Source organism: Topomyia yanbarensis, chromosome 2 (genome assembly GCF_030247195.1).
Source record: "Topomyia yanbarensis strain Yona2022 chromosome 2, ASM3024719v1, whole genome shotgun sequence".
Classification (NCBI taxonomy): Eukaryota; Metazoa; Arthropoda; class Insecta; order Diptera; family Culicidae; genus Topomyia; species Topomyia yanbarensis.
The window spans coordinates 52519883-52543209 of NC_080671.1; the positions used below are offsets into that span (position 1 = coordinate 52519883).

Consider the following 23327-nt stretch of genomic DNA (forward strand, 5'->3'; position numbering starts at 1 on the left):
AAGGGTAACACCAGTCGGAAGTCCGTCATAGTAAACCTACACTGGCAAAGTTTGGTAACCGTAGATCAATAGCAGCTCGAGAAATAAACAAAAAACAATAACGTGCTCTTCTCATGTAATTGTTGTGGCTCGTGCAACAAGGATTTTCAGCTCTTATAAATTCTGTTGTACTATTATATTAGTGCATTCCTGTTCTATTTATACCATTATTCATTATTCCGTCGCACTTTATATGAAAAATCTACTAAATAGTTCACTTTTTGCTAAATTTATATCTCTACTCCATCGGGGGCAAAATGCCCTCTTTTTTGATTTTGCTGATTTTTTATCGAAAACAGAAAAATCGTTCTGAAAACCTACTAGTTGCATAAGCTAAGGCTATTTAATGGCACACTTTTGTGAAATCCTGTTAGAAAACAAAACTACTTGCTTGTTCGCCGAGCATTATGCCCCGTTGTTGCGGTGCATCCTGCCCCGTTGTTGTGGTGCATTTTGCCCCAGCACAGGTGCGTTTTGCCCCGCTTATTTTTCAAAAGGTAATTTTTAATGATTTCAAAGAATTGAATATTTTCCATATTTTTGAATATTTTGAAAAGCGTAATGATTGTGATTTCAGAGGAAAATGTTGGCTAAACGATATCATTAATTAAATTCTCCCAATTGATGTTCTACAGCTGAGTTATGATCATATTTCCATAGGGGGTGCGTTTTACCCCATCTTCCCCTAATTCTTTATTTTGAGAATACGAGATGAATTAGTTTTTATTCGCGGAGAATTGAATCGAAATATGATCTGCATGCCTTGTTCATTCTATACGTGTATATAAAGCACTTATGAATATTGTCGATAAAGCAGCTTTATTTCCTTAAATTGCAAGCGATAAAAGTAACAACAGCGCAAAAAATGACGTTTGAAGCGATATTGCATACAAAATTATTACTTGTCGAAATAAGAAACGACGCATACTGGGAACGGGCATAGCGTAGCTGGTGCCTTGTACGCAGTTCACCTGGGCTCGATTCCCAGCCCCGCACATAGGGCTAGAAATTTTTCCAAAACAGATTTCTCCAACCCGAAAAGAATGACCCTAAGGTTAAAACCTCTATAATAAAGAACGACGCATGCTGAATTTTTTTATTGTGTTTATATTGCAAGAACCACTTACACGTTTCGTTTTAATTATAATTTCTAAATTCTAAACTCAATAATCGTAAATCTTCCTTTGATCGAGGTTGGGATTCGAACCCAGGTGAGCTGCGTACAAGGTAATCGATTTACCAACTACGTTATGCACTTAAAATTTATTAGTATTAGTATTATTCAAAAAAAAAATTCCGTTCAAAACAAATCATAATCAAACAGCAACAGCTGACGTTTGTTTATTTAACCCGCATTGGTTCGCACGCGGCATATCGCGTTCGCGTTCGCAAGCTCCGCCGCCCGCGTCGCATTGACACGCGTTGCGTTGAGCAACGCATCGCGTTCCGCTCGCACTCTGACAGCACCCTAAGATCTTCGTCGCGCTGTTTGTACGCGGGACATGAAGGGAGATCATGTGGGTTTCCCCCACAGTAGAGACACTTTTCGACATATCAACCACAGGAATCATCCGCATGATTCCCACCGCATTTCCCACAACGGCCTTTTTTGTTACAAAGGGAGCCTGTGTGTCCCAATTGTTTGCAATTAGTACAGTTCATGACCCGCGGCACAAAGAGGCGAACAGGTAGACGAACCTTGTCAAAGAGGAGGTAATTGGGTAGGGCAGAGCCGGCGAAGGTCACCAAATAGGAGTCTGAGTTGACGTATATTTTCTTGCCGTCAGCTGCGACTGATGCTGAATGCAAACGTTTGCATTCCAGTATCTTCACTGGCTTAAGCATGGGGTCTTGGAAAAAGCCAGTCCCATATTTTAGCAGGTCCTCGCAATTCAGACTCGAATCGGAAACGACCCCATTGACTTCAACCCTGTTAGCTGGAATGTACACCCGGTACTGATTTAAACTGTTAACAACCACCCGAAGCTTATCAAAGCGAATTTTCGATATTTCTGTCACGGCCGAATACCGATCCGTCAGAACTCGAGGAATCTGCAACAGATTCAAACACTTTTTATCTTTGGTCCGAAAGAACATCACGAAGGGTCTGGTGGCCGAGTTTGGATATACTTTGAGCCGGCGAGCCGATTTTTTTCAACGTCCATCTCACCTTGAGATGAATCGCCATCAGGGGAAGTCAGTAGGAGAACCAAGTAGGGGAAACGTAAAATAATACTTAACTTGTGTAGGTAACGGTATCCAGACGGCTTACTAGAAGAACACTGCTTCACTGGTCACTGACCGGTTAACGGTACTCAGAAACAGAAACACAAAATAAGGGAAAAATACTGAAACTTCGACTAGGCGAAGAGTGCGCAAGATAACCTTGAACGCGGAATAACATTATTCTATGTCGCTATAGAGTGTACGCAGTGGCAATAAGACTTCTATCTCGACTGAGCGCTCGATAACGACTGCCATATGATGACTTGTCGCCAGACCGGTCATTCCGGAGCAGGCTACCGTGGGGACGTGTGATGTCAATTAATCCAGCTCCCACTGTAAAAAAATGTATACATCGCAGATTATTCCCGAATCTACCGAAAAATCTACGTTGAAACGGGCACCACTACAGATACCAACAGCGTATTAGCTCTAAATAACACCCCTTAATAGTTTAACTACTGCATTTGCTATAGTTTTCTTCGAAAGTGAAAGCATGGCAAGAAGTCGACGAATTACGTATATATGTTTAATACAATAAATACCACCTGGTGAAATTAAAATGAACACTTTCTTTTTTTAATTGTTTAATTCGGATATTGCGGTTCAATCTTACTTTTTAGAATGATTTCACAATTACTTTCTAAAGTGCTTCTGAGAATTTCTAATATCTATCGAACAAATGCGTGCGACCGGATTTCAAATCTCGTCTACTCATAAAACGCCTCGTTCAATCCGCGAAGGAACGACGAAAGGTAATAATGAAAATTGTTTACTACTGAGCACACAGCGACTTATAGTCGTTTTATTAGCTGCCTAATGATACACTTTTACGACTTGGGTGTATTAAAATTTTTGATGAGTTCATAAGTGTTTGCGTGATCTTTGACAGCAAAAAAAGGAGTATCGAACAGAGGCATTTTTTAAATCGTATACTTGTCACGAATTTTAATAAGTTCGATGTTTTGACACTAAGCGGATTTTATATGCATGTTGCCATCATCGTATGTCTGTCTCTATGCGAACCTATATATTATGTACGAAATGAAAAAAATCACATGAGAAAGCTTCCGTATCGGGGAAAGAGGTTTGAAAATGTCGGTATGGTAAAACGGGATTGCTCTGGACACATAGTTTTTGCTGTCGTAGATGACGCAAAAATGACGCAAGAACAATTTGACAGGTACACGCACAAAATTTTACAAATATACCATGTTTAACACCAAGCTACACAATATAGTCAGTTGCATTTTGCCAAAAGTGGAAAATATGATGCTAAAATTACTTTTCACCGATATTAGTTACTATTTTGGTTCACAATTGTTTCGACCTTCTTCCCCAGCGTCCTCTTAGTGATGTTGGTCGTGTTTTGAGGAAGCAAGATCGAACGGTCAGTTTGGTGCACGCTAAAAATATACTATTGGTTAACGGAGAAGAGCTCAGAATTCAATATCCCAGGCCCGGCGATGGGAGATACATCTGTGTTGACTACCAGGGAAAGAGTTGTTGATCTTTGATTTATGAACATTTTGGAAAATATCAGCCTCAACATAGATTGTAGCGCCGTACCGTGATCACTTCAAAGTTAGGAAAATAACCGATCTAGAACTATTTAACACTCATCAGGGAGATAATATTAATGATGATGGCCACTTGTTTTTAGTACATTGCTCGATGGTATTGAACTTGACAAATCAATACGGATGCAACTTAATTCGTTTAGCCAGTTTATTTAAGTTGTAATTTTTTTCTTAAATATTATTATTAAGAGACGCAAACCCTACATGATTACATGATATGGGTTATGATACATTGATAAGAACGACGTGAAAGTTTTAACCACAAAGTCGTGGTAAAAAATCGTTTCCAATAAAATGTAAAATTTAAACTGAATAAACTTTTGAAGGGCCTAGTATAGGTTGTAGGTCTACTGAAATGCAACACAAAACCACGTTTGGCCAGATTAACATACTCCCAAAATCTTGATTTACGGCAAGAGAAGCAGTTTTTGGAACTTTCTGCACTAAAAAATTAGCTACGCTGTCATTTTCAGCCGATTTTCGATTTTTCTTGAAGGAAAAAAAGACCAAATATGATGATGTTTGTAAAAAAAATGTGATATTTGGACAACAATATGAAAATTTCAATGTTGTTAAGATTTTTTCACTAAACATATGCATTTGGTGAATTTTTTTCCAAAGGCACCTTCTAGTTCTAAAGCTAATTTGAAAGACCATTTAATTTCGCGTCCAACGACATTTTGATCAGAAAAAACGGTCGCCAATAGTGGAGTTATTCGACTTGGCCTAAATTAAGAATTGGGTCATCAAAAGAAGAATAAAATTCCTATTTTATTACAAAAAACCGATAGAGCTCTTCTTTCTAAATAAAAATCAAATTTTTGAAAACTTCAGAATTAATTTATAATTGATTTTCTACAAAATATGTAAACACGTCCTGGCTTGACACAATCGGTCTTCTTTGACAGCGAATTTAGCAACATGGGTTGACATTTTTAATAGTTATCCCAACTAAAAGATAGAGATCAAGGTAGCTCGGTGGAAGGTGTGGTCGAAATAACTCAATTTCGTAAAATATTTTTTATTTGTTATGTTGCGTACAAAAAAGCGAAAAAAAATTCGACTACGTATCTTCAGCTGCATCGCAAAAAACCAAAAGCAGCATACGGTTTAATGACCCAATTGTCTCCCATGACTCTTAAGGGGTCTATGTAGCATTACTACTGTGATCAGCATCGCACCACAGCGGTTATTGCGAAAGTGCAATTTTCGACTTAACAGAAGGTTCTTATGAAAATGTCCAAAAAGTAAACCTAAATTTGGATTTTTTATGGGTCAATAAAAAAATATAGAAGGAATCAGTTTTAGAATTCATAACGCTAAAGTAACATTTTTTTTCAAAACGAAAAAACAAACTGGCGCCCGTGGTGACGTTCTGTCTAAAGTACGGTGCGCGTGGAATTTCGACACTGTGTACAGCCTGCTGCCTCAGGATCGATCTGAAACACAAAACTAATAATAAGTTTCCGATGATGTACAGTATTTTGTAGTGACATAATATTTAATGCACAAAAGAAAATAAGTTTGAAGTGGTTGAACCATCCTTTGTAACTGGTACCATGATAGTTATTTTAAGCTTTGATTAAAAAATTGGTTGAAATATTTCAATTTGAATTCAAAATGAACTGTGAATATCATTCTAATTGAACACGATACCTGTCGACACAGGGGGAGAATATTTATATTAGTTTCAAGCTAATTTTCACAAGTTTGGAATAAATATCAATTATAAATAAAGGTTAGATCACAATCTGCGAATTAGAATTGTACACGTTTTTTTCAGCGAAGCTTAAATAAAAAGCAAACAAAGGTCAAACAGAAAATTAAACTTTGACAGAATGATCACAAGTGTTATATTTCATATTGTTGATTGCATATTTCTGTAATGCATCAATGCAGATTGGAACGATTTTATTTGCTAACAAAATTTCTACGATTTTATAAATAAACAGAAATGGAAGTTTTGAGCATCCTAGTAATATATTTTTACGGACAAATATATATTGATCGCCGTTGCGTTCGCAATCAATTTTAAAATATTTTTATTTGGATGTTTTATGTGAGTTTATTCATATAGGAAAAAAGTGTATATTTAAAATCTTTTATTTAATCTTTGCTAAGGGTATTTATGGAGTTACTTTGTAAGCAATTAACATTCTGATTCAATTTGTGAACTGGGATTCAAAATAAGAAAATTTATAAAATAGTGCATTTTACGAACTACATCCGATTGTCATTTATTTGGATCCATCCAATGAAAAAAAAACTATTTTTTTGTTATTCACTTTCTTTGATGTGAGATACGACAGATATATGGGCAATAATTCGTGATAACATGTTATTGATTTATATTAAGGAATAAAATGATCCCACTTATTCTCACAGCGATACACGCAGAAAAAAGATTTGCAGGTTCAATAAAGGTATGCATTAAATTCAATAAATTAAATTATTGGTCGGGAGACAATAAAATTATTTATTGAATTCAATAAAATTTATTTATTGTTTCAATCAAACAAAATTATCGTTCCGTTTTTCAATAATATTTTATTGAAATTAAAAGAAAATTATTGATACTAAAAATGTATTTATTGAAAGCAAAAATTTGTTGTTGTTGTAATAAAAAAATATTTTCAAACCAATAAGTTTGTTTGTTAAAGTGATAAACAATAAATGATTGGATTCAATAACACATATTTTTGGTTTAAATATGCTAATTTTTTCTGCGTGTATGTAAAAGAAAATAATCAAAACAATTCTTATTGCAGTTTTGATTCTAATTCGCAAAAACAACTTTGATCTGAATATGCAATAATCGATTCGATTTATCCCAATGCTCTCCTGTAACTCTTCGATGAACAATTGGAATCAAACGTGTAGAGAAAAGGAAAGAACAGAGAAATCAAAAATACGGGTAAATATAGTTCGGCGGTGCTTGTCTTTCCTACACCCAGGCAAAACGTATAACGAAATGCATAGGATTTATCTTATGATGCATAAAAAAGTAACAAAACTATGTTTTCATAAGATTAACATGAAAAACATACGGCTTTTATGATTATCTTATTATTTTATTTATTTTATTTATTTTATATTATTTTATAGCATATGCCAGTCGTTTGAATTTCATACGCGCATCTTATGATTCTCATAAACATATGAGAAATGTATAATAATGTCTTATAATAAATCAAAGATGTCTTATGGAACATAAAATCATAACAAACCGATTTGACAAAATAAATGCCGTTTCATAAGATAATCTTATGATTTTCATACGTGCTACTTGTTGCTAAAAAGTATACGATATTCCTATGAAATTCGCTGTATTTTTTGCCTGAGTGTACCTGTTAAAACTGGCTTATTTATTGCCATCTTTATTGCGAGCAAAGAGTGCCATATTTATCTAGAAGAAAGCCGAAGAGAGGATTCAAAATAACGAAGCATGCGCAAGAGGAGCATGTCATATTTTTATCTTTTTCCGGTAACATGATGCTGCCATTTGCATTACTGCGTTCTGATCGGCAATACACGGCAATGTTAACCCTAGAACATTGCACTTGCGTTTTCCACCCTAGAACGTTGCACTAGGGTACAAATGTACCCCACGCGGTTGATCGCAATTTACGCAGTAAAAATGCAAACAAAAGGAATGCATAATACATCATTTTCTTCGCTTTTTAATTGCGAAAACAGCTGTGTAAGAAAAAATACGGAATTTATTGAATCAATGATACATACATTGGTTTGAACAAAAACGATGGGTGGGTAATGTCTGTGACATAACCGGAGCGTCGTGACTTCGCTTCGAGACGTTATTTTAAATCTAATGATATTCAACGGAATCACGTTTGAATGGGAAATTTTCAAAAAATTCTCTATGGTAGTAATGGTGGTTCTGAAAAGAACCTTTGGTTTCGGCGTTGGTGTTGATGTTGATGCGCTGGATCATTGGATGCTGATGACTTCTGTTCACTAAGCTCAGGCTCATCTGTTTTTCATGAATGCGATTCTGATATGATTGGTGTAGGTGTAGGTGGTCAACCGGTTATAATTTTATTATGTTGTATATTGCAGTATCACTGAATCAATCAAACAAAGTATTGGTCTGTGGTATGAAAAAAAAGAAATATACGGCTTTTTACATTACCGTTTTTAACAAACACTAAATCAATGCATGTACCTTCAAGTGTAGTAGCTTGTGAGGGATCAGAGATAAGACGAAGCTTGAGGCATTCATTCATGAAATGAAAAAATTTCATGTTTTTCTGCTTTGAAATGTCTATAATAAAATCTGCTGAAACATCAATCGGAATATTTTTCCGAGCATACGGAAATAAATTACGTGTTACGAAAAATTGCTTTTCATTGAATGTTGTATCTGGCAAAACCGAATAAAGACGTGGTTTAAGTTGCAAACTGAGTATTTTGGCACGCTGTGAATAACCAATTAGAGTAATGATTTCTAAAGCTTTAATGAAATGCAATTACTCCCATCATCTTTGCTAATTATGCATACTTTGAACGTAATTGCGATAATTAGCTCAAATTGTCAATCAAATAGTGCAAAAATTCCATAATTGCGTTTAGTTTAACTAGTTTAGTTATTATCATTTAATACTGTCTTGATGTCAACAGAATTTAACATAGGATTGTGCATTATTGAAGTTACGCAAAGAAAAATTGAAATTTCTGTTAAAAAACTAGTAGTGGGTAATGTTCGGGACATAGGCGCAGTGTCGACGTAGGACTATTCGTTGGCGTATCATATTAAAATTCTGCTTGTATCTCTTTCGAATGGTTAAATTTACAGATTAAGTACGATTCACCGGGTTCAGTAGAAGTTTCCTGTAGATTTTAATAGTATCCTGTTCGGTAATTAATTCAGCAAAACAATTTTAATTCTCCGCATAAAATATTAAATAAATAAAATTAAATTTAGCGAAATACTAGTGAAAGTAGCAAGTTTTAGTCAGGATTTTTAAGCTAATACAGAAAACTTTCACACAAAATAATTGTCCTAGATAAACTCCCCGGTTACGTTCAGGACATTAACTACAACTAGTTATAAACAGAATTTTAATAATATAATACGCCAACGAATAGTTCTATGTCGACACCGCGGTTATGTCCCGGACATTACCCACCACTAGTTTTTCGGTTATGTATTCGTCCTAATAAAGACAGATAACTATGGTGATATATGACGAGAATCATTTGAACCGATTCAAACCTTGCCGACGATTTGTGTCTACTGCGTACACACATACGAACATTCCCTTTTCGCAGCTCATACCGAATGAGCACGCTTTGCAACAAGCGAATTCCTTTTATTAACTTTTCGGTGTTGATGTAAGGCCATCCTTTTGTGCGATAAATGAAAATATTTACAGTCGTGATTCGCTGGTTGGGCCACACCTCTGTCCAACCAACGAATTTGATTCGTTAGTTGGACCGACTGACAGATGTCAAAAACTCTCCAAAGGAGACGTTAGTAGTGTAATTGCATCTATTCACATCTCTAATAATTGTCAGATTGATTGTCAAAGTAAATTTGACATAAGATTTTGACATTCAGATGCTTTTTAGTTGGACAATGGTCCAACTAGCGGAGGTCCAACTAAAAAGCGGTCCAGTTAAAAAGTGTCCAACCAGTGAATCACGACTGTACATCATTCGTTTTGGTGTAGCTTTCGCTTAGTGGCAGAGTTGCCACATTCATTGATTTTCTTGGAAGGATTTGCAAAAACCTTCAGGTTTGTAGATTAATTTGAAAAATATTTTCTTACATGATAATTATTTTTAATTATACAAATTAATAAAAGGAACTTCCTAATAAAATTCTTTTTCCTAATAAATTTTTTTTTTCTTCTTGACACAAATCCATCTACAATTAACAGCGCTAACGGAAAATAAGCACCACTAATTCTTTACAAGTATTTTGTTTGTCCTGAAAAGGACTGTTGGCAACATTACCCAAGTAACAATTGAAGTTTTGTAGCACACTACAAGTGCAATCTAAGTTTTAAAAGCGGCTTCAAGAGCATCATAAAAATACAATTGTTACTAGGGTAGAGACGCGTGAATTTACTTATCTTCTTCGGGCAGCTTTCTTGGCAGGTTTGGCGGCCTTTTTTGGTTTTGGGGTCTTCGGCTTGTTCGCTGCAGCTTTCGATGTTTTGGTGGCATTTTTAGTGGTAGTTGCTATCGCCTTTTCAGTGACTGCGTTTCTTAGCCTTTGGCTTTTTGGCCTTCTCTCCGCCACCAACGTTTTTCTTCTTCTCTCCGGTGGTAGTCGATTTGATTGGTCGTCCGATACAGCTTCTCACGACCTAACACGTCTGGCTTTGAGAAAAGCTGTGACACCCCTATTTATAGGTTTTATCATTAATGTTGATTCTAATTTAAAGTAGTTTTTGAACTATTTAAACAAATTTTATATAGCAAACAACGTATCGGTAGCAAGCGTTGAACGTTTTCGTTCCGATTTATGACACAAGATTAGCAATCCGTTTAGTAGAAGGAAAGTTATTAAGGTTCAAAATATACGTAACGCTTCCGCTAATATGCACTACTATCGCTTTCTCACTCGTTCTCGTGCCGTACATGAGCCTTTCCTTTCCGTCCGGCTTCTAATGGCATAACCAAGACTAATATGTCGGCTTTCCCCCACCAACTGCCCTCGTCAAGCAACCCAATACAAATAATCATAGGAACAAACATGTAGTGGACCTACATTTAAAACTTTTCATTATTTTATTGTTCGGTTGGTGCACCATATTGACGGCTCTGTGCGGGATGGGCTGAAAATTTTCACTTTTCCGAGTCGTTTTCGAAAGATTTTTCAAAACACTATTTTTCCGTTGATAATGAATGTCCTACATATTCCAAAATTTAATACAACATTGGTACAAATATTTTTGACAAAATGCCGAAGAAATTTATTAAATCCATTTAGTACAACAAAAGATATAAGCGTTCAAAACCATTTTTCTTCTGAAATTTTGAAAAGGGGCCCCTATATTTAAAAAGGTAAGTCGTTAATCACGACAAAAATCGGACTGGGACTTTCCTTTGTATGAGTCGGATAAAAAACCTTCAGTAAAAAAGCCGGAAAAATAAAATACCCGATTCATACAAAGTAGTTTTTGTTAGCCAACTTTTCATCTTGAACATCAAGGTATACGAATCCCGCGAACTATTTAATTTTTTTAACCGATTTTTATACTGGAGGTTCATCCTTGCCGAATTTTACGGGTGAACATTTTTAAACGGTTTTTATTCTGAATGATTTACGTTTGAAGTTTATTTCAGATTTTTATATTTTTATATATTTGAAACGCATTTCACGAAGCATGTTCTGTCCATGCGACTATTATTTCGGTCGCACAGTTATGAAGACGAATTTGTTAGGTTTCTTAGTAGGGATGCAGACATCAATGATCAGATGGGCCTTAAACACTTGGTTTCTTTATAGATTGGGCGCCCAAATCTGGAAATAAATCTTACAATCATCTCTAAGGATGCACTCGGAAGCAAGACTAGTAAGCATTATCTTTTTCAAGGCATAGAAGATCGTTTCTGTTTCTGGCGATTTACTAACGCCTCCAAGTTCGGATCACCAGATCATTTTCCATACAACCTGGAAACTATAACAACACTTGTATTATCAACATTTAAAAATGAAATTCTTTGTTGTTTTACCAACACGCGTGCAAGAGCTGATTGTTTCAAACCGTGTATACCTATTTCAAAACATCCTGGGTCAAAATTATTTCAAAATCTGATCTAGATATTATAAGTGAATGCTCACGATAACCACCAGGTGGAACAATCTGTATGCTAGCAAAGACTCAAACCGTACGAGAGGTAACGTTTGCACTTTGACCGAATTTATGGTAATATAGGGTAAGAAGATAAGTAAATTTATGCATCCATCAATTTAACTTATTAGGCAATCCATGAGACGTTTCTGTTCTGTACTTCTAGTTGTATTCTGAATAGGCTGATTATTTTCAAAGGAAATTCCGCTAGCGACGAAAATATACTGATATACCATTAAAGCTCGAGCCAGTATCACAATGACAAACATTGAGCACTGACGATTGAGCTTATATATGAGCCTCTATATAAAGCGGACCCTACACGAGAGTAGAATATTCTCAATGAAAATGACAAGACAGCATCAATTCGTCAATCCCATTTAAATTCTACAGGATCAATATTTTCATATTGACTTTACATGATCAATATATTAATCAATAATTGATTTATTGTAATATATCTATTCGTGTAGGGTCCGCTTAAGAATATACAAAGAAGCACTCAAAAGCAACTAAATTGATCTCTGAAATTCAGGATGAGAAACAACAAATTCTAGATTTATTTAACCACGCGCCCAATTTTTCATGAAGCCAAATTTGGAGGCTAACTTCAAAGACTAATTTTTTATTACAAACTACCAAGCGCAAGTGCATTCGAAAAATGAACGACAAATCATTCGAGTCAAGAACATAAATTCGCAGCACTACTTTGGAAGAATAAAAAAACTGATGGGATTTTACATTTTTAAAATAATTTTTATTGTTAACATACATATTTCAATATAGCTTACGACTCATTTCTTTTTTTCGGTTCGTAGGACCTCAAGGATTTACATTTATCTAAAACTAGCGTCGAAAAATATTCATTTTGACGTTTGTATTCAGGACGACGAAAACATCGCACAGTTCCGCTTCACAAAAGTTTATTAAAACTTTATTCTGCCGCTCGATAGTCCGCAGTTTCTAACCATTACAAAAACATTTTGTCTATTTACAGAAAACAAAACTAAACCGATATCTTTTACTAAAAGTTAGCTTTATTCGTAATTAAACTACAGCAACAAATGGAAATCTTATTAAAGTAGAGTAGACTTATACAATCGTAAAATTGCTAAAAAAAACTGTACAATGCATTGAGTTATTTTAGGTTGCTTGCTTTCATGGATGTTTCCGTTGGAAACATAACCAGAAGCGCTCCGGTACTGCAGCTTACAGTTAAGCTGTTCTATGAGTCGATGAACGGAGAAAATTTTTAAGCCCTCTTAAAAATAGGGATGATTTGCTATGGTTCGTTGGCGAAATCAGTTATGTGTCAGAGAGACTGCTATTGTAATGCACTTATTTATAATCAATTCAATTCAAAGATAAGGCATATCTTGATTAACTACTTTTTCCAAGGAAAAATATCATCAGTTTTTATCCATTGAAGGCCAATTCTATGAATACCTATCAGTCGATTGAGTTGAAAATGAAGGCAACTGTTCTGCTCCTAGCCAAAAAAGCGTTGAAGTGTACGTGTTATATCTGTCCAATGCGCCAAACATAAATTCTGGTTTTCTATTTTGGTGAAATCCTTGCTTTACAACTATATGGCATTTTTTCTGCTTCACAATAATTAAAGCTATTAACAACTAAGGGAAGTTCGTTTCCTGCTTGCCGAGAACGGTAGAGGCTAGTGTTTGGCGGTGAAACGTGAAACACAAAGAAAAGAGATTGCTATTTACAGTGAGGGTTCTCAAAGCGAGTACCGTCGTTGCCATTGGAAATGTTCTACCTAAAAAAACGATTTATTTTCTGTAGGACAACATTTAAGTCCACATTATGGCATCTCAGTTTGTTTCAGTATTTCAACAGTGCTTCACATTGTGGGATTTTGCAACTAGTGCTATGTTGTAGTATCTTAGCTTACGATCTAATAAAGAGCACTTACAAGCGAATAAAGTAAAACAATTTAGAATAAATAAAAACTCACTATCTCTATCTCTATCGGGTTTCTTTTTCTATCGCACTCAAACACACACACACATACAAACACGCAAGTCGATCATTCAGTGGCCTATACTATTTTAATCGAACAGTCCGTCTCCAGCTTCACGAGGGTCTTCTTAACTCGTAAAGCAGTTAACCGAACGGCAGGATTCGGATGCCAGCATTCCTGCATCATCTTGGATAATACTACGAGAATTTCTTCGTCCTGCCATCGCTGAGGGATTGGCGGTCGAACTCCCTTCACGCAAACGACGGCGTACATGTCCTCGAAACTGGGATCCGAAGGGACCACATCCTGATAGGGCAAAGCGTAATCTTCACACGTGGTGTTCTTCGTTCCCCGAATGGTACTGATACACCGGCGCGCCATTTCCCAGAAGACCAAACCAAGTGAGTACATATCTGCCTGTTTGAAGCCTTCGAAAACTTTCGTATCAAGTGTTTCATTCAGAGCTTCCGGTGCCATATATCGACGAGTTCCGACGCGAGTGTTGGGAGCGATCTGAATTTCATCCGATTCGCTGGAGTATTTCACGGCCAGACCAAAGTCAGCGATTGCGCATTGACCATTGCGTTTCACCAGTATATTCTTACTCTTGATGTCCCTGTGAGAGATCGCTGGTTTGCCAGGGGTGCCGAAAATTTCCGTATGAAGATGGGCCAACCCAGAGGATAGCGACAAAGCTAACGTCTTCAGCATATGTGGATTAAGTACCCGCTTCTGCAGGTAGTCGTACAGACTTCCCAGCTCGTGATAGTCGGTTATGAGCAACATTTGTGTCCATGTTCCAGTTCCCTTAATATCCGCTGCGATGAATCCAAGAATGTTTTCGTGCCTCATGAGAACAGTTTGATAGATTTCCGTCTCCCGGAACCAGGAAGCTTCCTCGGTGGTTAGGAAAATTTTCACAGCAACTTTCTCATCACGCCACTTGGCCAGCCAAACCTCACCGTACCGACCCTTACCAACGGAGTGTACCATTTGAATCTGCTTGGCAATTGTTCGCTGTACTAGCAACGGTAAACCGGAACCGGACCCACTGCTCTGTTCCACCAAATCGGCTAGCGGTGAAATGTTCGGATTACACACCGAATCCATCAGACAGTGAGGTTTCCTTTTCTCGCGCTTCTTGTATGTAACGTAAACCGCAATGATGACCACCACGAAGGCTATCGAACAGATGACTACCGATGCTAGCAGGGCCAGCGTGTGTATGCTGGTGTCGTTCACGTTAGCCATCGGAGGCGGGGTTGTCGTTTTCGGTACGTACTCAGGCAGCAGGTCTTTGTTGCAGAAGTCCTCGTTGTCGCAGCAGACGATCGATTTGCCGTGGATTTGTGGTGATTGGGCTCCGACTTTACACTGCAATGGAAAATAAAAAAGGAGTGAGGGTTAGAATAATCTTATGACTTTATCGAATGGATGGTGAAAATAGTAAGTCATGTGTTGAAGGACTGGTGTCTACTAGGAGGTTGATAGCACTATTATCTTGCTCCAGACAAACCCAGTCGAAAGACCGTGCGGCATCCGTGATTTTCTGCATCTCTTGGATTTTATTATTTTTGAATAATCTTGGTACATAGAAACTAATAGAATCATTCCTCTTATCAATACATTATAAACATGCTTCCTTTTCTTTTACTCCTCACATTTAACATTGTAATTGTAATTTATATACCCTGGTGGTTTACTTTACTTTAGGAGGAGGTTCTCATTCAAAGGACCAAAAAGTAAGCAAAATTTTGAATTTTTTGTTGGCCAATGAAAACATAGAAGGAAACAGTTTTAGGATTCAAAAAGCTTATATTTTCGTTTTCATTTACAATCTTTTTTCAGTCGAAAAACAAAATGGCGCCCATGGTGACGTTCTGTCTAAGGTTACGTACGCGTAGAATTCCAAGACTGCGTACAGCTTGCTGCCTCAGGATCGATCTGAAGCAAAAAACTAATAACAAGGTTCTAAAGTAAGCTAAATTTATTGGAGGTGTGTCCTAAGAATGGGTAAAAAACTTCAAATTTAACGTAATGGTGCGATCTCAAACTTTGATTTGTAGCCCTTTTCCCCACTTTAGGGCTTCACTGAAAATAGTGAATAAAAAGAATTTGTAGATGTTGTAGGTCATTCCTACAATGAAAAAGGTTTTCTTTGGAGAGGCCAAAAGATGAAGTCTTTAAATTGAACCGTTTTCAAATAAGATTGTAGGCAATTTTGAAAAATCATGTTTTGATATAAACGCGTTTAAAGTTTTGAGAACACCTTCGATTAATTATTCGTGGTAGAATGTATTGTAACAATTAGGGGAACATGGGAAGACTTGACCAAGCGTAAAATTCTATTTTTGGCTATGGCGTCTTCTATTCGATTCTTAAAATTCTTTCAAAAATATTTTTATACTAGTTTCGATCCCTTAAGGCAATTTTAAAAGTTTGGAATGAAAAATCCTTTCCTTACAGAGAATATTACATGATTAATAAATTTGCATTAAATGATGTAATTTTTTTATCAAACTTAGTATCTTCTCGACTACTAATTACTATTATTGTGCTAATATACCATTTTGATCTTTGTGAAGCAGTGAAACGAATTTACATGAATTGGAACATTGGAATAGTTATTACTAGAATTTACATGACATTGAACGCAATAACTAATGTCGGGGAGACTTGACCAAGATTTTATGGGGAGACTTGACCAGGTGGCAATTTGCTGAAGAAATATGCAAAATTCCTGATATTTATTATGCTTTGGTATATACTGTTAATGTGAATCACGCCATAAAAAAATCCCACCTCTAACATAAGTCTTTATATTTTAGTATTAGTAAACAAAGTTAGCAATAGTAGGACTGATTTCGTGATGTGTGAACATGCAATGCAAGCAGTACAGTTAATCCTTTAAAAGAAATGCATTAAAAAATCGAAATTTATCAAATTCAACCCTTTTATATTTTTTACTGCTACCTAAAGATCTCGACAATATGGAAAAAATAATTACAGTATGTTTCATGTCATAATTTTTTGTTATGATTTTTCAAAATTCTCTTGGTCAAGTATCCCCACGCCTTGGTCAAGTCTCCCCGCAGTGGGGAGACTTGACCAAAAAAAACGATCACAGAAAAACTTTTGTAACTTTTCAAAAATTAGATAAAAAATTCTGAAAAAAATCATGAAGACGCACAATAACTTTGCACATTATATCTCAATGACTTTTGAGGGATTGAAGGCTTTTTTAGAGATTTATGCAGTTTTAGCTGAAAACCTGGTCAATTTTCCCATGTTCCCCTACATGGAATTGTGTGTTTTTGACATCGCTGATTACGAATCTGAAATCAGTTTTTCGAAATTCAAAATGGCCGATCCAATATGGCGATCCACACTAAAAAGTGGTATTTCAGCCAATGCACAGTGGTCAAAATGTGTAAATTCATGCCTTTAATTATTTAGTGCAAAAACTATAAGGTTCTGTATTTTGGTGACTTCGGAAAAGTTGTTGGGGCTACCAAGGCGGATTTTCGGAAGTAGACAGTCATGTTCCAAAATACAGTGTAAAGACATTTCTGAAATCTAACTTTTTACTGGTAGCAGATAGACAGTTTCAGTCTTTGGCAAAGTTGTAGAGAATATTATTTTTAGCAAATCTTTCATAAGAACTGACTCTCTAACTATAGCCGTTCCAATGTTATGCGGTGTTTTCATGAGGACCCCCTTCAAAATTGGTTTTTTCATGATAACTCTTGTCGTATTTATTTCTCTACAAATATGTGTTCCGAAATGTTTTAGATATTACGAAAATGCATAACTTTGTTGAATATTTCAAGACGATATTATGTTTTTGGAGAGAGTTACAGCTTTTTTTTATGATTAATATTATTAAACTTCATAGCCAGTTTTCTCAAAAAGTTGCAAAAATATGCAGATGAAATAATGTTATTTTGAAACTATCATAAATCCCCTACAAAATCTTGAAGGAATGGTTTGTATCCGACAGTATCCTAAGATGTTATGATCAAATGAAATTGTGAGTATATGAGTTTTTTCGGCGACACTCCGATGCTTGGTGCTCATGGAAGGCGTTATACAAACTCATTCTGAAGAAGCGTTTATGTTACGTAATTAAAAAAAATTAAAACAAAGGATTTCAGAAATGTCTTTACACTGTATTTTGGAACATGGCTGTCTACTTCCGAAAATCCGCCTTGATAGCCCCAACAACTTTTCCGAAGTCACCAAAACACAGAACCTTATAGTTTTTTCGCTAATGAATTAAAGGCATGAATTTACACATTTTGACCACTGTGCAATGTTGAGAAAAAAAGGGTCTGTGATTTATAAAAAATAAATTTGAGCTAATAGGTATCGAAATTTAAAACAATAAAAATGGCGATTCCAATATGACGGATTAAATGTGACTAACAATTTTGACGAAAAGTATTCGTTTTTCGCCTTTTTCTGTGGTTGTTAGATAACTCACAATTAGTCTGCGATGCCAGGTCCGTATAACGGTCCTACCATCACCTCGAATTATTCCCGGAGAAAAATGGATCGAGTTTTCTTCTCTAGATAAGCCTTCCAGGCGTAGTTGGACACCCTTAGTTCGGCAGTCAACGTCTGCAAGATTATCAGAGATCCGAGCGAAATGGGCTACTTCAGACCCAACAGCAACTCCCAGCGCGTTCATAATCTTCAGTAACGATGAGCTTCCTTTATTGAACAAGTTTGCGGTTATACAAGTGACTTACGGAGCCCGTCTCCACACACACACATGCGTTGAAACATTCATTGGAATTCCAGTGCACCGCCTTAGCAAATTATTTGAGGAAAAAGCCACGGGTTTGATGGCATCTTGAAAGTTCTTTTGAAGAGGATGGTCGTGTTTGAATAAAGCCAGACAGCTCGCCTTTCTCCTCCGCCGCACGCCACTTGCACCAGCTATTGACACCTTCTGGACACTTCATATGTTGCGGATCCTTATCATTTGAACACTTGTGGAAAAAAGTTCTGATCGCCAGTTCATAGTATGTTGTTAAGTCCGCTATCAGCTTGTCCGTCAGTTTAACCGCGCCTTTTCCACCGAGTCCCTTGATTCCTTTCTTCACCGCTCGCAGTCGGCTGCCCATCTTCTTTTGCACATGACCCATACTTTCCTTTTTCAGCACAGTGACGTCTTCGTATGAGTGGTAGAAGTCCAAGAGAGCTTTGAAGGTTTTCGAATCGCCGTCACCGATGTAATTGACATATTTCACGCCCAGCAATTCCTCGGAACGCGCGAACAGCATTTCTTTCATAGCATGCACCTCAATTTGTCGTACGCTGCCATGATGATTCGCAATGCAGCTTTTCCCATGGGAGTCCAGCCATTCGTTGTATTCTGCCCTCACTTTGCCCATTTAGCGCAAGATTGACAGAATGAAGATTTGACAGGTTTGCCGGAGTATTTCCCAATCAGTGATTTAATCCCAAAAAAGAGACGAAAACATTAGTTTCTTCCTAGAACCGTCTTCAGAAACGCTCAAGTGCGTTGCTTCAATACCAGTTACCGCATTCAGCATCATTTCCTCGCGTACAGCCTTCTTCTGAATTCAAAAACAGATTTTACGGCAGTTTGAAGTACAGTGAGAAAACTGTAGTAGATGTTGTTACTAAAAGTTCATGGTATGTCCATCAATCTTCAAAAAGTCTTCGAGCTTTGTAGCCCCGACCTCCAGGATGCGCATCACGAACATGAAAGGGCGGTTTACTTCGTACGAACTGCCGATAGTGGGGCTCGAACCCACATATCGCGTGTTGCACTGCACTTTACCACGAGTGTGAAGGCTAATCCTGCTCCAGATACACGGTTCAATGTCACGTCTCCGCCCCAGGACTAGCAAGCTAAGCATTCACTTGAGAAGCTGAAGATAGTGGCGTAGTTACATATTACATAAGTGAAGCCCTGGTATGTCCTCGTAACTCGCAATTTTTAACTTATTCGCGGACGTGCTGACATATTCGGTGTCGGTTTCGGCGGTAAACCGATTCTCCTTGCATTTCTTCGTTAAGTGTCGACTACTGCGCCTTTTACTGCCGCGAGTGCCCTTTTTCAATGAATTTTGCATGTTTACGAGAGACGAAACGCGCATACGTAACAGGCTTGCAGGGAACGCACAGGAATGTCAACTATTTAGATTGTTCTGTCCGCATCGTCTCCAACATATCAAACCCAGCGCGAGTCATCCGCATCAAGAATAATATAAATAAATTACAAAAAAAAGTTAAATAACATGTAAATATGAAACATCACACAACCGCACGATATGACACGAACTACGCAACCCTATTCAACATAAAAAACTCAGGAGGGTGTCACTCCTGTCATCCTCTATGGAGATATACAGACTTTGACAGTAGTCAACATATGTGGGCCTAGCTGCATCTAGGCCCATGTCGCCTGTGCAATAGCATTGGGTTGTTTCGATTTGAACAAAGGCAGATGTTGGCTAGGACAAAATGGCTGCCTAGCAGGGGGCTGAAAAAACTTGAAAATGAATTACACTCACACACTTGTACACACAAACTGACAGCACGCCTCGCACACTGATCATAAACAATAACAAAACATAAAAATTTGACGAAACGATGTAGGTTTTTTTACTGGCCTTCTACTGGTTTTTCCCTAAGAGAAGAGATGACAACAGACTTCTTGCTTTTCTTAATTTTCTCGACTAGGCCCTGCCGTAAATCTAAACACAACAAACATTCATCGTTGCCAAATTCCTTTCGTGTACTTCTTGCAAACGCTGAAAAGAATTGTACCTCAAAGATCGTACCTCAACCATGAATTTACAATGCTAGCTGCTCTTGAAAATTTAATTTAATTTTTATTCATGTCTCTCTTAACAATACACGTAGCTATATCATCATTCAGGGCTTTTATTCTATTTGCCTGAAATGTTAATGTGTGTGAAAAGTAGCCAGAACAGATCCAGCAGCACTGTTTTCCATCCCGCTTGTAAATATAATGAACGCTCATGACTGGCAAAACGACCAATCAGAAGCTGGTTCAATATTGAGGTTAGGACTGGATCAAACTAGCTCCGCGATTGTCTTCTCTTCTCTTAGGTTTTTCCTACCATTAAAACAGATCACAATCTCAGCTTACAGTGCAGTGAAAGAAAATGCCCTGCTTGCTGATTTATTCGGTCATTTGATCACCATTTCTGTCTGGAACTGCTGCTATTGGAGATTTGCGGCAAAACCAAAATTAGTCATGCGACACCTATGATTCAGCTCATGAACTGGCAAAGTGATACAGTTTGCCCTTTTCACCCGCAAGTGAGTCGTAGCTTACAACAAAAACTTCATTTTCTTCTCGGAAGAAGCTTACCACTGCCAAAATATGAATGAAACGAGTAAGAAATTTAGTTTTATTTGTAATTATTCTGAAATTACAGCAATTTGCAACTATTTGGCCCATACATTTCTTAGAAATGTAATCGGGGTATTATTGTGGTTATAAAAAATCGTTCCATAAATGAAGTTCCAACTCGAAACTGAGACCCAATCAGTATCGATGTCAAACTCCTTCATATTTTTGACTATGTAGGAGATTCAGTGAAGATTATCAGAGAGAAGGATCGGCTGTGTATGATACAAATCTGACACTTTTCTATTAGCCGGATATATTCTTTCCTCGCATGATCTGGAGAGTTTCATGAATTTACACCATCTCATGAAGGTTTGGCTTAACTTTGGAGGAACGGGAAATGATGTTGCGGCGGCTACGGTGCACAACAAATTACGTTTCGGAACAGCACACATATAGCTCTGCGAATAATATTAGAAGAATTAGAAACCACTGATGTTTACTCATCATCTTATAAAATGATGGTTTTCCTTCATTTTCATAAACAATTATCAACAAATTGATCGGTGCTTTGGTTTGAAAAGTTATTTTTTTACCAATGTTTACAGAAAATATATCCACTATGACAGAACAGAATCAAATCAGCAACACTTCCAGCGCTATCTGCGAGCGGTTTCAACGTAGAATCGCCAATTACGACGGTTTATTGCCACTGACGTTCACAGCTCACCGCTAGGGACCCTACTTGGGACACGGACAACGCTAGTACGAGCGTACACAGATACGCTACAAGCAGACGCAGATGAGCCGCGGCAGAGGTGAGTGCCTCTACAGATCAAGCCGTGAAATACGTTCTCGAGACCTGTGCACATGTACAGTGTAACGCGAAGCATTCTGAGAACGTGCTTAATGCCATGAAAAGGTTTCTACATGAGGCGCACTTCTCTAGCCGAGAGCGTCTTATGGCGTCCAGGCGGGCTGTAGACACTTTTTTGATGCGCGTATTGAAAAAAAACCCATTTAAGGCAATATAGTAGACCTTTATACCTTTCGAAATTTGCAAAGGAAAAAAAATAAATTTTTGAAAATTTTCAATTGAAAGTTCCTCTTAACAAAATCATTGAAACAAAAACCAAGCATTTTTCAAACATGCTCAGCATCTGTCGGTAATGGAAACACATTCAAATTGAAAATGACAGTACTATCCTGCATCTTTTCAATCAGTTCAAACAAAGTCTTGTATATTCATGAAATTAGTATTATAACTGAACTAATCAGTTTCTTGGATACCGTTAATAATTTCGTAAAATAATCCACAAAACAAATCAGGCATTTTGATGTTAACTATTTAGTTTCGACTAGTTTCCTAAAAAAGTTCGAAAAAATTACTTTATATTCATCCAGATAATTTTGTTTTTTTGACGTAACAAAAATAGACATGAAATTGCGTGAAGGTATGCGATTTACATAACTTTTCGATTGTTATTTCCTTTTTTGATCCAACGATTCACAACAAAGATTGAAAATCTACAATAAAATATTTTATTTTTATGATAAAACTAGATAAATCACCCAACAATTGGAACGTTTTAATATTTAGATACCTGGTATCCGATACCAGTACTTGTTTTAAAAATATAACAGCGTGATTGCTAGAAAGCTAGCCGAAAAAAAATTATGAACATTATCCCATAAGTGTCTATATTGATTTTTTTGTCCATACTATCATGCTAACCACGAAAACATGGCACCTCAAGTTCCAAACGACGCAGAATAATCAAACGTTGTTAAAATACATTAAAACGTGAAATGTTCATATTCTTTTAATTTGGTGGGTTTTTTGTAGTTTGGTAAAATTGATTTTATAAAATTTAAAAAATACCAGAAAATTTAGCCAAACAAACCTAATAAAATTCAGCTCGCATATCGCAAGAATTATCCTATCGCAAACATAGAAACGACTGGGGACCACGGTTTCGAGGGTGCCTGATATTAAACGCCAGAGATAAATTTCACATCGCCAAAAAATACAAACAAACAATAAATCGAAATTTGCCAAGATTTTTGGTCTGGCAAGCAACCTGCAGTTGCGACAAGCAAAGCCAGATTTATGTCAAAACCGGGATTATGAACCAGGACAGGGAACTTACCACAAAGAATGTCGCCTACCTCTTTTAGACAAGAATGTGGTTGTTCGGTGTTTTGACCTGATTTCACATCGTGCCGTTATGCATAATCAGTTCTAGAATTGTATAGAGTCATCAAGATAAATTTAGTGCCCAAAGACTGTTATACGTCAAACTGCCTTACAGTGGGACGAGTCTAGACTT

General features: G+C 36.9%; 1 protein-coding gene across 2 annotated transcripts in view; it reads right to left on the bottom strand.

The window, feature by feature from the left end:
* Positions 1-12400: 12400 nt before the first annotated feature.
* LOC131684958 (bone morphogenetic protein receptor type-1B) overlaps positions 12401-23327 on the bottom strand; it is a 550923-nt gene continuing 539996 nt past the window's right edge. For both annotated transcript variants that reach the window (XM_058968253.1, XM_058968254.1), the window contains exon 3: positions 12401-15017. In XM_058968253.1, the coding sequence (XP_058824236.1) occupies positions 13722-15017 (1296 nt within the window). In that variant the 3' untranslated portion in view covers positions 12401-13721. The remainder of the gene's footprint in view (positions 15018-23327) is intronic.